General features: G+C 38.5%; 1 protein-coding gene across 7 annotated transcripts in view; it reads right to left on the reverse strand.

Annotated features, from left to right (window-relative positions):
- PPP1R12A (protein phosphatase 1 regulatory subunit 12A) overlaps window positions 1-16,775 on the reverse strand; it is a gene marked incomplete at its 3' end in the record, with an annotated part of 112,125 nt that overhangs the window by 49,308 nt on the left and 46,042 nt on the right. For all 7 annotated transcript variants that reach the window (XM_084206740.1, XM_084206742.1, XM_084206741.1 and 4 more), the window contains exon 3: window positions 179-297. In XM_084206740.1, the coding sequence (XP_084062866.1) occupies window positions 179-297 (119 nt within the window). The remainder of the gene's footprint in view (window positions 1-178; window positions 298-16,775) is intronic.

The following is a 16,775-nucleotide window of genomic DNA, read 5'->3' on the forward strand; positions in this document are numbered from 1 at the left end:
GTGGTTTACTGCTAAATGTAAATCTGTTTTAAGAGATAGACACCTAAACACCATAGATTCTATACTGACCAACTCTCTTTAGAAAATAAATTGACTTCAACAGTCACAATTTAACCCAAGTTTTCAAAACTACATTTAGTGTCCATAAATACAACCACCCTTCTGTATTCAAAATTACCTTGTCTATTTACTTCATTCTGAAGCAGCTCTTCCATTGCCTCTTCTTCAGCAATATCTAATGGAGTGTCTCCTTCACTATTTACAGCTCCTACATGTGCTCCTTGACTAATTAAATACCTGCCAATAGACAAAGAAAAAAAGCCCATAAATAACACAGCAAAGCTGATGCAAAAAACCCCAAAAACCCAACATATCAGCCACTAGGATACCATACACACCCATACAGTTAACGGAAACATTTATATTGGATATAAGTACAAGCCCTTTTGGCTGTCTGCAACCTATGAATGCCCACGTCTTTTCATCCTAATACCCATTAATACAAATACTCTTCTGGTGTTAGTTTGCCACTAAGACTCCTGACATGTTTCATACATACCTGGAAGAACTGAATGAAGAAAATGGCTAGATAATGACCAAAAGTGATGACAAGGTGAACAGGGATGGAACCACCAATTCCTGTGACCTCCTCTAATTAAACCACTTTTCCTATAACTCAGTGGCACATACAATTTGCCAAAATGATGACTCCTGATCTCTTCAGCAGCTTCTTAAAGTCAATAAAAACAAAACTACATCTCATTCTAAGTACTCATACAGTGGGGAAGGAGGCAAGGGGGAGAAAGAAAACAGTACTTTACACATTTCAATCCCATTATGTTTTCTTATTTAATATGTTACTGTCTCAGGAGTCAAGAACCCAAAATCTCAATTCCCAATTACATCAAAGGATCAAGTCCAACAATAGATCACAAAAGTATTATATTATTTAATTGTATTAAATCATAAGCCTTCAATAACTTCAATAAGAAGTTATTGAAAAGCTACAGTTAATGAACAATTAAAAGTGATCAATAGAGTCTTGCAGCTTCTGACCATAATATTTCCATTCACCTAAAAAATTCAATACTTGGAGCCATGACAGGAATCAAGACAAGCAAAAAGCTGCAAACACACCTCCTGTCTTGCACAGCTTAATTCATATATTCCATATATTTGAGGAAAAAAAAATCAGGATATACCAAAGAATCAATCATCTGCCATAACATGTATACAAAATAAAGAGTGCTTTCCTACCTTCGCTATTACAGAATGAAGGAGACAATCACAAAATTAAACCAACACTAATACCAATGCTTTGAAGCACTTTATTGCCGCCTTAACTTCTGCCAATTAATTATCATCCTAAGTAGCTAGAACCTGTTATCTGTAATCAATAACTCAGAATCTAATAATCTCATGTATCTGTATTTTTAATGTATGACTTAACCAGTACTTGTTACTAAATCTCTGTAGTTATGTCAAGAAATGGTAAGAACTAGTAGATCACAAAATGAAAACTAATTCCCAGAAAGGCAACAATTATCTCCTGACATGTACATCATCAGTTGCTACCAACAACTTTGATGCTGGTATACCATGCTGGTTTTATACTGTTCTTCTTGAAAGAGTGCTGTGCTCTGAGCTCCCTCCTTTTTAGAGACTGAACTTCGGCAGGAATGAAAAATTAATACAGAGGAACAATGTTTCTCAACAATACTAGTTGTATTAACAGTGAAACAGCCTCCCAGGCCACAGATCAGGTAATTGCTATATAGGGGTTTGCTAAACAGCAAACAGCACCGGGGAAATCAACTCTCTTCCAAAGTCAAAATAAAGTCAACCACTTACAAAAATATCTTTATTTAAAAATCCAAGTGAACACTAATGTTCTTTCAATGTTTATGTTCTAATATAGACAGGAAAAAAAATTATGTATTTCCACATAATGCCTCTAGCAGAAAATTAAACCACTTCTCTATGGAAAAGACATATCTCATTGAAGTAGTTATATTTGGTCAACTGGGTCAATATAGATATGAAAAAAGAAGGCATGCATAAAAAAGTGTAGGGAACGAATAAAAGGCTAGCATAGCATTTTAAAAAGTAATTATTGTTATAGATGGACAACTTCACAATCAATTGATCCTTTAAAGCAGACTTCAAAATGAAGCTGCTTACATATCAAAATCAGATCAGCAATGCTAGGGGATTAGTAGGGTTGGAGAAGTACAGTTATCTGATTTTCCTTTTGCAGGTGCTTACAGGGCTTTGGTTCTCCTGGGTCAGCAAAGCAAGCACAGGTGAACTTGCTCCGAGTTCATAGGATTTAAAGGGATGGAAGAAACACAACAGAGATGAAAGGCAGCACACTCCTTGACAAAGAAGCGAGAACACACTTTTCCCAGCCTTCCTTCAGAGACTCCAACTAGGCTCCTCCACTGCTATCCCCCTCAAAAAATTAACAGTGATCCTCTCAGGAAAATAAAGTGAAAGAACATTATTTACAATAAACCAAGTAACTCAACTTCCAACTATTTTAAAGACACCTTTTAATGTGTAACCTTTTTTACCTAATAATGAAATCTGCATTTGTTCTGTTTTCCATATAATTCAGATTACCTCATCCTGTAAAAGTGTATTATGCATTTGTTCACTTACAGTACAGCTACTTTCAGCAAAGCAATGACAGGGTTCACATGGTACATGAAGTCAACCTGCTACCTAGAGAACCAATGGTTTTATTAGAAACTTAGTGCGACCAATGGAAAGGAGAGGAATCATTTTCCATGTTTAGATAACTTGACTCTGCATCATATACACAAAGGAAACAGATTTGGTAAACAAGACCAAGCGAATGATGCCCTGACTTTATAGGGCATAACTGAGCAGAAGACAGTACCAGAATAATCCTAAGAATGAGAAGATTTTGCTGTTTACATAAGAAAAATATTTCTCAAATGAACTATATTTCAAACTAAATGTTAATTAAAACTTATATAGTATGACTTCAAATAAAGGTATATTTGACATTTCAGTTACCCTGGTACCATATACTAAAATCTTCACATGCTACTGTGTATTACTGTGTGTAGGTATGTATGCATATATAAAACTTCCATGTTTTGGGAAAAAAATCCAAACAATGTATACAAACAACTGCTTGTATTTTACCTTTTTAAAGAAGATGTTACCTTCATCTTGAAATTTCATCTTTCTAAAGCAAGCAAACATAATATTTCATTTCCTTGACAGCTATTTAATTTATACAGCTACATGTATACAGTGAAAAGGAAATTGAAGCTACGTAATAAAAAGTCCAGACCAATGCATTTTGACACCATGTCTATAAAAAGGTGCTTTATATAAACTTGGAAGCAGGGAAAAAGTAGAAACATGTGAGATTTCCACCATCACCTACTAAACATTTTTGGTACAGCACTTGAATTTGTATCTTTTGAAATTCACTTGTTCAAAAATGGTCATGTTCAACAGACAACTACAGAAGAAAAATTCAGAAAATTCAGTGATAATCTGTATAATGTATTGGAAGGTTTTCATTCTAAATCTAAATAGATGACAAGGAAACAGTAGTTGGATTCATACCATCCTGTTTTATCGAGTTAAAGCCTTCAAGTGTTAACACTGAAGCTAAAGGTATCACTTTTAGACTCTTGGGATCTAAATATAGAGAACTGTAAATATCTCAGGAATACTAGGAAAGACAAAAGCAGCGAAAGAAAAGACAGTAATTCCTGATACTTTTGTCCTGATATTTCCATGACAAGGATTATGCAGTCTGGGTAAGACTGGAAGAAGTTTGCTTTGCAATACCATTGTTTTATGAAGGCAAATATACTTCTAACTGTATTTTTTTCTTCTAGGAGTCACTGCTATATACTCCTTAATAGCTACTGAAAACTGAAATTAACTACTTTGAAAAAAAAAAAAAAGCAAACATTTATTTTTCTAGAATTATTATGAAACCCATATACTCTCCCATCCTTTAGTGAAAAATATATTTTTATATCACAAATAAAGGGCTGGAATCTCAGTATATCTGAGAAAATAAAAACCAACCCTCTAAGATTACTGTACAAAAGCCAAACAGACCACACCAAAACCAATCCCAAGAACTGGAAATAAAAACAATTTAACTAGCGACGTGGCCTACATTCTGAATTTTAAAAAATCCCAAACCAATAAAAAACCCTTACAACTGAACTTTGTGCATCTGTACATCTGCTAACAAAATGCATATATAGACAAAAAGAGAGGAAAACACCTCTCTCTGAAGAAGCTTTGTATACAAAGTTGAGTCATATCTCTGAATTTAGAACTTAAGAATCTGGAAGATGCTCAAACTTGGATAACAGCATACACTGCAGACAGCATTTTCATATTATTTATCTCAGCACCAGAAAGAGGGGCATATGGTTACATTCGAACCTTGGCCCAGTTCACAGTATCTGGAAACAAGTTTGCAAAGGCATTATAGATATAATTAACTTGAAGTACTGGCTGAACCTGAAGGTCACCAGAAGGGTGGAAGGCACAGGGAAGGGCAGAGAAGTAGCCATTACAAATTGCTTACTGAGCTCATTGGAGACTAGTGCAAACAAGTGGTCCCATCAGACTGTTCAGAAGACTGGACAGCAGTTCCTGACTCCTAAAATGTGATGAGAGGAACCTGCCTAGAAAAATGTTACATATACATTTTAAATAAACATGCTCAGTGTGTCCTTCCTGGGAAACAAGGCCTAATTGCCAGTGGGAGGCCCAACTAACAGCACAACTGCCAAGAACTTATAACTAATTAGCTAACATTTAAGGTTTCAGCTAAACCCAGATGGTTTAAAAAAAAATCCATACATGATGGAGTTCAAATTAATTCCATTAGTATCTTAACTGAATGATAAGAAGGAGCCAGAGACTGAAAAAGTATCACTGTATTCATGCAGCTGTGTAAACCCTCATTTGAAGACATAAAAAAGGAAAAAAATTAAAAACTGATGATTTTGGAATATGTATTTTAATTGTGTGGGTTTTTTTTTTTTTTAAGCCTTTCAGAATTGTTTCACTGTTTATTTTTTTAAAATATAAAGTATCAGTGCACTTATAAAAGCACATCTTTGTAAAATATCCATATTACTGGTAAAAATACATCTACAATAACTCTGGCCAAACAATTAGGCCTCCAAGAGACATTTAACAAATAAAAATAAAAAATTCTAACATTACTATTTCCAGTTTTTTTAAAAGTTGAAGTACGCTGAAACCATAAAACCTGATCCTTCTCAGATCTATTGCTTTAAATGTCTGGGAATATTTCTTAAAATATTTTTTAACTGTAAAATAGTTCCACTCTGATCTCCTAACAATGTTCTTATTAACTCAGACAAGGTGTAGAAATGCTAACTCAAGATTACTTGTCATTTCCAAATACAGTTTTGTTTTGATCTGGTTTTATCAGTTTGGGGTTTTATTTGGTATTTAACTTTCAGCAAAAATAACACTTATAGGCCAGGTAAGAAAAGGTATACATACCTGTATGGACAACATATTGAGAGATAAGGACTATAACTTTTATGTGATTCTTGAATTATAAGGATGCACTTCTCAAAATAAAACATTGAAGAAAGTCCTGGTCTTTTTATTTTTCTTGAATGTCTTAAAATAGCACAAACTTGAAGCAAATCCAGTAGCATTAGAGTAACATTATGCTAAATTCTGTTGTGGTACACAGTATAGATATGCCGTGTCACTGGGGAAGCCCCACGGAAAACAGTTGGCTGAACAGGTATGAATAGCCAGTGTACAGGCACCCCTCAATCACTCCCTCATGCACCCTCGCAATGTTACACTCACTTTTGAACATGTAATCCAAACCCCAGATAAATGTAATGACAAAAAGCCACAACTTCACTTTTGGAAACCTATGTTGTAATCCCTATAAGCATTTGGTGGAGAGTGTTAAAACGTGCAACGTGGGGCAGGCAACAGCAGGTCTGGCCAGGCACCGAGGAGCCCTGCCTGCCTGGGCAGGGACCCCTCACACAGCCCCTGCTCTGCATCACCACAGACTCTCCTCAGCCCCTGGGGAGAAAACCAACAGGTAACTTTCCTCAACCCCCTTTCTCCACAGCTGAGTACCACAGTTCTCTATTCTGAATCTATGATTTATAAAAGAAAATGAAGGTTCGAAATTCAGCACTGGAACCAAAACTGTAGAAATTCAAGAGGACCTAGAATACTTTCTCCTGCATGATTCCAAGACCAAAGGAGAACAAATCAAATGACTTGAAAAGCAAAGTCAAACTCACAGGGCTGTCTTATTCAGGCACCCTGCAAAATGTCATCCCACACTGTCAGTCGCTGCTGTGTCTCAACATTCTGCCTCTGAGCATTTAAAACTGAATAGAGACTGGCATAAGAAGGACAGGCTTTTGTGATGGCATTTAAATTTAAACCAAATAATGAAAAAACTCATGCACTTCTAAGGTTATGCTGCTTTGCGAAATCCAGAAGACTTTCACTCACATCTTCCTCTTCTGAAAAAAGAGTGCTGCAGCTCTTTTTAAAAAGGAATGCTCCCCCCATAAGCAGTATCATCAGCTAGCAGCTATGCAAAACACCAAGTTAAATCAGACCAATTAGGGTTATTTGGCATAACTAGACAATTATTTACTATGCAATACATGAGTGATGATTTTAAGACAGCTAATATCAACAAGAGACCTGAGGTAAATTTATGGTTTTTCTCTTGCAGAACACAAACCCCAGGAATAGCTAGAGATGCTTAAAAAAAAAACCCAAAAAATAACAAAAAAAATGGCCAAAATATTTTAAGCAAATAGAAGGAGACATTTATTTTCAATTCTCATCAGGATAATCCAGACTAAAGCATGTATCTTTTTTCTAAATAATTAACCAGTTTGCAAAGACTTTTTTATGTCCTTCAATATGCAATAGCTCTTGCAGATCGCATCAAATCCAGCTTCTGATTCTCTCCCGTAAAGCTCTTATGAAAGGCATCTTGGACCGACACACATCTTTGCTTCAAAACTGTCAAATACTCCCCAAGCTATCAAAATAGTCAAACAAACAAAAAAAATCTTCCTATGTAAACACCACTTTCTATCACTTCTAAATATCATACCTATGGAAAAAAAATATTTATGAATAGGAAGCTAACATTCCATAACATACCAACACACCACTGAATTTTGCATATAGTTGGCTGCTCCCAGCCTCCACTGCTACTTGTATGCCCAAGGAAGCACACCAAGTAGAATCCCATCCTTCTTCCTTTTTGGTATGCAGGAGCATAAAAGAAACAGTGTAGATAACAGTATCTGGTTAGTTTTAGTTCTCTTGGGCTCCAAGAAACCTCTGAAAGCAGCCAGCTCTAGAAATGTTTGTACGTAGGTGGCCAGCTAAACTTAACTCACAGATGGAAAAGGAAAAATTCCTACTTGCAGCATCTGAAAAGCAACTAAGCCTTCATATTTTGCCTTATCCACATAGAGGGAAAGACATTTGAGAGGTGGCAGAGCAACGTTTAGGTGAAAATAAACAGTGAGAGAAGCAAGTGAAGTCGAAAACACGAAGAATGCCATATAGGGAAACATATGGCCTATTCCAAAAAAAGATCAAACCAAAAACCAACGTACCACAAAAAAACCTCCAAATGAAGCAGCACCCAAGAAAAAATTGAAGTGGAGCCTGACATTGCCAGTAAGAATACAGGGCAAAAATTTCAGCACGAATGAAATGAAGCAAAACAAGAAGTATTTTTAAAGTGCATTTCAAATGTTATTTTCATGATGCACTTCATGAACGAGCGTTCATATTGAAGCTTGCAGCATACTGTGCAAAAGTGAAGGCTGAGTATGAAAAATGTCTCGCTGCAGCTGTGGAGGTCATACAGTAACTCCAGCTGACAACACTATGCTTGGAATGCTTTCACATAGCAAGTGTCCAAGCATTTGTGGTAATTTACCTAACCATCATCAAGGTGAACAATTGGGATTGAGTTACAGTGGTTGAGAAGAAGAGGTAACAGCAGCATGGAGGCAGAAGAGGAGGAGGGAGAAGGAAGACCATGCTGCTTCCCACTTTCCTCGGCTATCAAGAGGTAGCCCCACCAGCCGCTCACCATCCCTCCTGCCTTATGCCAAAAGCAGCATTGCTATATTTGGGTATGGTAGCACCAAAAATAATGATCTTACCTGTTGACTTCCATTTCAGCAGAAGTTATGAGTATGGACTTAATAGGCTTGTTTTTCTCCAACAGCCACATGATTGCATTTATATCAGAAAAATTTAATCCAAGATCAATTCTTTTCCTGTGTTAAACAGATCTTAGCATATACGTAACTACTACATCACAGAACTTATCTTATTTGTACTTATAATACGTAACTATATAGTAAGCAGACCTCTCTGTAAAGCAACATTACTATCACAGTGCAGTTTCTAGCATCACTCAGTAGTACTGAACTTAGTCTGACCCCCATTTAGATACCAGCAATCTGCACTTCATGGCAATTGTTTACATGTTCAGTCTGCTTTGAATTTCCTTGAAATCAATCCTCTTCCAAAAGAAGGTCCTATTCTTCATTCAAATTTGATAAGCAGTATTTTGTCTATAATAAAGAGGTTTCAAATAATTACTTTTTAATACTTTTTTCTTAGCAAATCCACTACTTATAGAAACCCCTCACATTTCTGTGTCTTCGTGTCTGAATTGTACCCAAATAACCCACTTCCATCAATGCACAGCAGCCCTTATGTGTCTAGAGACACCATAGCTACATCTACATGCATTTTAGGAGAAATCAAACATCTTTTATCCTTTCTCAGTCAGGGATAAGACTAGAAAACCACATGCAGATTATGATCATTTGCACTGAAATGACGCAGTTTAGGATAGCCAACAAAAGACATGGCTTTAAGACAGGACAAGTAGTCACAAATTATTTTAGTGTCACTAGAAAGTCTACTGTATGTGCCAGAACAGGTCAAACTCACAACAGATAAAACCACTCAAGTAAAAGCTGAAAGAAAGTCAAAACTGAGATGCAGAAGTGACAATCTATACCACAACCTTGTTCTCTCCTAGAACACAATCCTCAAAACCAACTTTGTTGCGAATTAAATTATTTTTCTATCAGACAACTCAATAAATACTATACTCGGTGGTCCACAGCACTAATAATTCCATAGATTCCACGGTCTACAGAGGGTCTATCATTGCCTCTGTCACATAGCAATTCTGAATTGGTTGATGAGGCCCTTACATGCGACAGCATACCATACTCACCAAGCCTTTGTGGAATTCAGAACTTGGTTGCTCATGTATATAATATACCTAGAGCTGTTCTCCCGTGTTCTAGTCCTACCTAGAAAACAGGAACTTAGTGGTGGCAATGGGCAGTTACAAGCTATCAGCCAGGAAGGACCTGAGTGTTGTTTCTTGTGAGTCTACACAACCTCTCAGGTTTCCCTATCTATCACTCTTCTGTATGTGTTCTTTTCCATTTGTACCACCTTTACTTCAGAATTCAGATGTAAGGCATCTACTTTAAACTGTTCTCAGAATACCAATAAAATCAATGTTTTGTGAGAAACAAGTAAGATCTCTCCTGTTTCACTTCTCAAAGCATGATGGTTTTTTTAGACATCAGCTCCATTTTCAAATTCTTTTTCAGACAAATATTAAGAGTGTGCTGAGCAATACAATGGGCATCAGTCCCTTGACTTTTCACTACACTGAATGAACTGCTAAACTGTATTAAAATTCCCATTAAATTGTGTTCCCATTTCCCATTAAATCGTGTTCCTGAGGAAGATATCTCTGAACTTAATTTCTATTACATTTACCCTTAGAAGAACAGGAACACTTACTAAATACTAATACACTAACTAAAAATATTTAGGGTCAAAGGTGGAGATGCACACAGTAAGCTAATCTGAAAGAAGGCAGCTACAGAGCACACACTTTGTACATTCTACAGTGACCAGCTCTCCTTGACTCCCTCACCTGAACAAATACGTATAGAAATCGGTTAAGTCCTATAGTTTCCTCTAACCCATCAACCATATTTTACTGTGTAGTTCTGTCAGCTGGGTTTTATCCACACATCAGATCCCAGCTACACAGTAGAAAAGATTAAATTCTACCAAATAATGATATAATTTCAAAAAGGGAACTTCGCTATCAACCTTAACAATTTCATTAGCATTTCATTATTCTTAGGACATACATATATGCAGCAAAAACATACCGGAAACAGGACACTGCCACTACATCTTCATAAAAGAAAATGCCAACTGATACTACCTCACTGATCTACTCCCAGTCTGTCCACTATTTTATCTAACAGAATTTAGCTTTATCCTTGCAGATAACTAACGCAAGTTTGGGGAAGGAGGAACTTTTATGTTGTACAGAGCATCACACTTTTGACCGGGGCGGGGGGGCGGGGGGGGGAGTAGAGCAGGGGATACGTTTTTTTCCCAATCTGTTTTTCCAGAAAGGAGGCAAAAAATGGAAATTAACTGTAACAATCTTCTAAAGCCCACAGTGACCTTTTCCCAGCTCTCAAAACAAACACTGTACCAATATCAACTTGTAAGAGTCAGTCATTCTTCTAGAAGAGATGTTTTTCCTTGGCTGGGCATATATCTTCTTTCCCCATTTTTATTTTGTCACATGACTTGTTTTATCTTTCTAAAGTCCTCTTCTCATTATCTTGAGTGGGCTGTATGATGTTTCATCTTTGCTTTATTTTCCTTTTAATTTTACACCTCCAGTTAACATTTCCTAGTATTTTAAAAAACATTTTGGATCCTGACAAAAACATCCCTTCACCTTATAGCATCTCTGTAAGACCAAACCCCATACCAGTTTGCATCATCAGTTTGCATGTGGTTCGCCTCACACCACAAGCTTTACCTTGTTCAAAAATCCAAATTTCCGATTATTCTCCAAAGATCCATATCTGATAGTAATATCACTTCCTACTTACTTAATTAAAACCATAACTTGTAACCAAGCTGAAGGAGACAGGAGCCATCCCTGACATTTTTATTAGTGTGCTTTGCCCAAGTAATGTTTTGCTCTTTAGGATTAAAATGGGTTATAGCAAAAGAGTTTAGACTAAAAACTCACTAATAAGTAAGAAATAGCTTCAGATGATCAAGTTATTAAAACTTTGGGAGAAGATGGATTAAAAACAATTGCTTTGAAACATTTTCTGGCACTAACACCCTCAGATACCATGAAAGAACATTGAACAGTACCAAGTGGTTCAGGCTCATGAGCTGGGAGATGAACCATGGGATTCCACCACTGAACAGACAGCTCTACTCAGCCAGGCTTCTGATCAAAAGTACAAGATATGTCTGAAAAGCAGCTTAGACATTTTTTTTACCTGCATATCTATGCCAAGTGCTGCTGGCAAGCCAGGTCAGCTCAGTGATCCAAAAGAGAATAAAGCCTCCAAATCCCCTGAAGGCTATTCTTATGCATATAGTTCCCACATTGTTGTGTGATCATTAGATAAACACAAGAGGGAAGGTGGAGGAGGCAATACCAAGGGAGGAAGTGAGTATCTGCCTGTTTCTGCTATAGTCCCAAGTTAGATCACTCTAATCATGTTGTCAAACTCCACTGAATTCTCTTGACTAGCTGTTGCCAGATGAGCACTGGTCCTGTACCACAAGCAGGAATCACTACCAGGCAGCACCCACAGCAGTCTCCCCAAGACAATTAGAGCTGTAAGAAAACCACCTATCACTGAACATCTAGATATCCAACTACAGGTTTGCAGGACTGTCTCAAAGTCCTCTGTCTATCAGACAAGGAGCATTCATTTAGTCTTAATGGACTGTTACTAAAATAGGGAGATCCTGGGACAATGGTTTGCAAAGGCTTCAGCAAACAAGTTTGGCTGGGTTCACTTTCAGGTGTCTGGAGTCTGGAAAAACAGATGGGCGTCAGCAGCAAGCCTGTGGTTACACACAAGCCTGTTAAAGTCTGCTTTAAATATTAGGGGAAGGAAGGGATATATAACATAGGAAACTTTGGGCAGAAAGGAAAAGTGGGTGTTTTACAGCAGCAGAGTTGGTCAAACTACTATTCTCTTCCTAAATAAACTGACTGAGGAGACTCTGAATTTGAGATGTTTTTCTGTTTCTGACTGTAATCAAATGCTTCAGCCTTCAAAACCTCTTAAAAAAAGAAGGCGTATTTTGAAACTGTGCTAAGTCTTAGGATTTGTATGGGTATCAAAATACAGGTATCAAACATGCTTCTCAAACATAAAAGCTACTGTAAAGAGTTAGCCCAAGTATCCAGTTAACAACAAGCCCAACCCCAGACATAAGATCTCCAAGGAGAATAAAAGTAGAGCAAATACATGCTATTTTTCATATAATACCTTACCAACTACTTTCATGGACTTTCTAAATCAGATTCCATTTGTATGTATGTATTCCGCCTTAATATTTTTTTAATGTATCCACCCTCCATGGATTTGTCATCCCTTGAACCCATAAGGAATTTTAGTATTTAAAGAAACACGTGTCAAACTGTTTGTAATACCTACTGCATGAAGGTATGAAAACGCTACTCTTCCTTCAGCAGACGTCTCTCTCCCCCTTCGGTTTTTGGGTGGTTTTTTGCAACAAAACTGTAACTGTCACTGACTTTATGTTAGTTTTGAAAAACACTTTTCTTACATTTCTTGGAGGATGCATCTTTCATTCTGGGTAAAATGAAAAAGCATTCCTATTTAAGCAGTATAACTGTATAGCAGCCTCTGAACAGTTGCAAATAAGGTTCAGAATACATCAACTATATACTCGCAACTAGGCAACTTACAAAGCCCACAAGAAAGTAATTTTTTACACAAACTTTAATTATTGAACAAAAGAGAAATTTCTACTAATTCAGATTTTTCTTTATCTGGTGCAATACATAGCAGAGAAATAAAAAAGTAAGCATTTTAAAATTGGTTCGTAAATGCCACTTTGTACTATTCTGCCCTCCCCCATGACTTTTTCTTCATTCAAAAAAAGTTATTTGTTTATTCCCTGATACTGAAATAATATATGAACTTTTCAACCACAGAAGAGATCTATCAGATAAAATAATTCATTATACAGAAGAGAACAGTCGTATAAAGGTAAATTTAAGGGTCTAACCCATTAACTAGCATCTTAAAGAATGCACACAAAATTTCTGTTCAAGTCCTGCATTCAAGTTTGTTTCTTTTCATATAACTATAATTTTACAAAGCATTTCATGTTGACTTCTCAATTTACACTAACATACGAGTGACCAAAAAAAAAAAGCTTGCTTGGGTAAAGCTTTCTGTGCATAAAAAAAGTGGAGAACAGAAAAGAGAACATACTATACAAAATCCACCTGTTCTGGAAATGTTGAAGAATTTTGATTTAAAACATATTCATATTACAATTACTTGCAAGGTGATTTACATAATCATAAACTAGAAGAACAGCAATCTAAATAGACAATTCTAAAACTGAAGTATTCAAAGAACTTCTAATAACCTGAAACACTCTCAATATTTACAAATGTCAGAAACAACAGAAGCAGTTGCATTCCATGCCAGAAATTTTACAGCACAACTCCCCCTTTGCAAGCAGCTGACACATTGTTACACACCCAATCACGTTCTTTGATGTATTTCAATTGAAGTGGCCTTCTATAAGACAAACATTTCTAAAAGTGGAAGATGCATTTTTTTTAGAAGAGACAGGAAGCATATTCAAGACAAGATGGCTGTTCTGAAGGAGCAGGAAACTGAAATGGCACAGAAGATACTGCTGGGAGAAGCTGTCACAGGAGTGGTGAACACAGTGGAGGGTAACAGGGACAGGGAATACACCTGCAATGACAAGCCCACTGACCAGACAGTACAGAGCAAAATAAAATCCCAACAAGTGGGAGGCCATGCCACATATTCACGCACCCCACTAGTAATTAGCATGGGACCAAGGCAAAAACATTGCTGAAGTGGTGGCTTCCTGAGATATCAGGGTTTTTTTTTCAGAGAAGCTTCCTCCATATTCTGTACTTCTCACAGATCTCCAGCACATGAGTGCACTCACTCTCAGGAACATCTGAGAAGCAGTAGGGACTACTTAAGAGTAATGTGTATGCTACAGCTCACATATATACCTTATAGCAGCCTTCTTGTATGTTAAGGGGCCTATAGGAGAGCTGAAGAGGAATTTTTAACAAGAGCATGCAGTGACAGGAAAAGGGGGAATGGCTTCAAACTGAAAGAGGGAAGGTTTTCATTAGACATTACGAAGAAACTCTTAACTTTGAGTGTCACCTACAGGGCAACCAAGGGATCAGGCACACCCAGCATGTGTTTAGGAAAGGCAGGTCCTGCTTGACCAATCTGATCACCATTCTATGACCAGATGACCCACCAACTGGATGAGAAAGGCTGTGAATGCTGTCCACCAGGACTTCAGAAAAACTTTTGACACATTCCCTCTCAGCAGTCTCCTGGAGAAACTGGCTCCACATGGCCCAGTCAGGCACATTCCTTGCTGGATAAAAAACTTTCTTGATAGATGCACCCAGAGAGTGGTGATGAACAGAGTTACATCCAGATGGTAGTTAGCGTTCCCCAGGGCTCTGCACTGGGGCTAGTTGTGTTTATTATCTTTATGGATGATCTGGCTGAGGGGATCTAGGACACCCTCAGGTAACACCAAGTTTGGCAGGAGTGTTGATCTGCTGGAGGGCAGGAAGACTCTGCAGAAGGGTCTGGACAGGATGGATCAGTAGGCCAAGGCCAGCTGGATGAGGTTCAATAAGGCCAAGGACTGGGTCCTACACTTGGGTCCCAACAACCCCACGCAGTGCTACAGCTGGGGACAGAGTGGCTGGAAACTGCCCAAGGGATAAAGCAGCTGGGAATGCTGGTGACAGTGCCTGAACATGAGCCAGCGTGTGCCCAGGTGGCCGAGAAGGCCAATGGCATCCTGGCCTGGATCAGCACCAGTGTGGCCAGCAGGAGCTGGGCAGGGATTGTGTCCCTGTCCTTGGCACTGGTGAGGCCACACCTTGAGTCCTGTGTGTGGTTCTGAGCCCATCACTGCAAGAAAGGCATTGAGGTGCTGGAGAATGCCCAGAGAAGGGCAACAAGGCTGGGGAGGGGTCTGGAGCACAAGTCCTGTGAGGAGTGGCTGAGGGAGCTGGGGTTGTTTAGCCTGGAGAAAAGGAGGCTCAGGAGAGACCTCTCTCCAACTCCCTGAAAGGAGGCTGTAGCCAGGTGGGGGTTGGGACTGGACAAAAGGAAATGGCTTCAAGCTGAGCCAGGGAGGTTCAGGAAGAATCTTCTCACTGAAAAGAGTAGTTAAGCATTGGAACAGGCTGCCCAGAGAGGCTGTGGAGTCACCATCATTGGAAGCACTCAAGAAACAACTGGGCAGGAAAGCTTTATGGTTTAGTTGTCATGGTGGTGTTGAGTCAAAGGCTGGACTCAGTGATCTTGGAAGTGTTTTCCAACACAAATGACTTTATGGTGAAACAGCACAACAGATTGCCCAGAGAAGTTGCAGATGCCCCACTCCTGAATGGTTCAAGGCCAAGTTGAACACGGCTCTGAATGACCTGATCTAGTTGTAGATGTCCCTGCTCACTGCAGAAAGGTTGGACTAGTTGACCTATGAAAAGTCCCTGCCAACTCAAATACTCTGTAATTCTAGGATTAGAATTAAAATCTCCTAGTTCATTTGCTTTCTTAAATATCATTTCAGATTTTGAGACATGCAAGCTGAAATAATCTTTTGCATATTTGGATGATTTAAAACAGTTGTGCTACTTCAGTAAGAAAATTCCAACTAAAAGGCAGGCGAGCAGGTGGAAGTGGGGAAGGAAGTGGGGGAGGGAAGGAGGGAGGAAGGCAGGCAGGAAGGCAGGCAGGAAGGCAGGAAGGAAGGCAGGAAGGAAGGCAGGAAGGGCCTAAGAAAACTTAAGATGGCAGCAGAAGAAGTAGAAACAAGATGGCCAACTCCCCAGTTTGAGAAGAATTACAAAGCTGTGCAACAGGCAATTCCACAGAAGGACAAGAAAGGGAAGCACAGGTCAGACTCTTCCCAGCCCTTTATTAATAAACTTAGAAAACAATAGAACTCATTCCCTGAGTGTCTTCTCTCTTGCACAAAAATAGGTGCTAAAAGTACAATACATCACATTCAGTCACAGACACACACATATTCTCATGCTTCCCAGGAATGCATCCTCACTAAAGCAGATGCTGAATCCAGCACATACTATGGACTAAATAAAAATAAAATTTCTAATCTCTGGTGGTTTATTGTATTATCCTTTCACCTTCCCCCACAGAATTCATAAAATGACTAGGTTGGAAGAGACCTTAAAGATCATCAAGTCCAACCCATGCCCTCGCACCTCAACTAAACCATGGTTCTAAGCGCTACATCCAATCTTTTCTTAAACACATCCAGGCAGGGTGACTCCACCACCTCCCCAGGCAAACCATTCCAGTATCACCCTTTCTGTAAAAAAATTCTTCCTAATATCCAACCTATATTTCCCTTGATGCAGCTTGAGACTGCGTCCTCTCATTCTGTCAGCTGCTGCCTGGTGAAAGAGACCAACCCCCAGCTGACTACAGCCTCCGTTCAGAGAGTTGTAGAGTGGAACAGTCACCCCTGAATCTCCTTTTCTCCCGGCTAAAGAACCCCAGCTCCCTCATTCC

The sequence above is a fragment of the Fringilla coelebs genome (assembly GCF_963513975.1).
Source record: "Fringilla coelebs genome assembly, chromosome: 5".
Taxonomy (NCBI): Eukaryota; Metazoa; Chordata; class Aves; order Passeriformes; family Fringillidae; genus Fringilla; species Fringilla coelebs.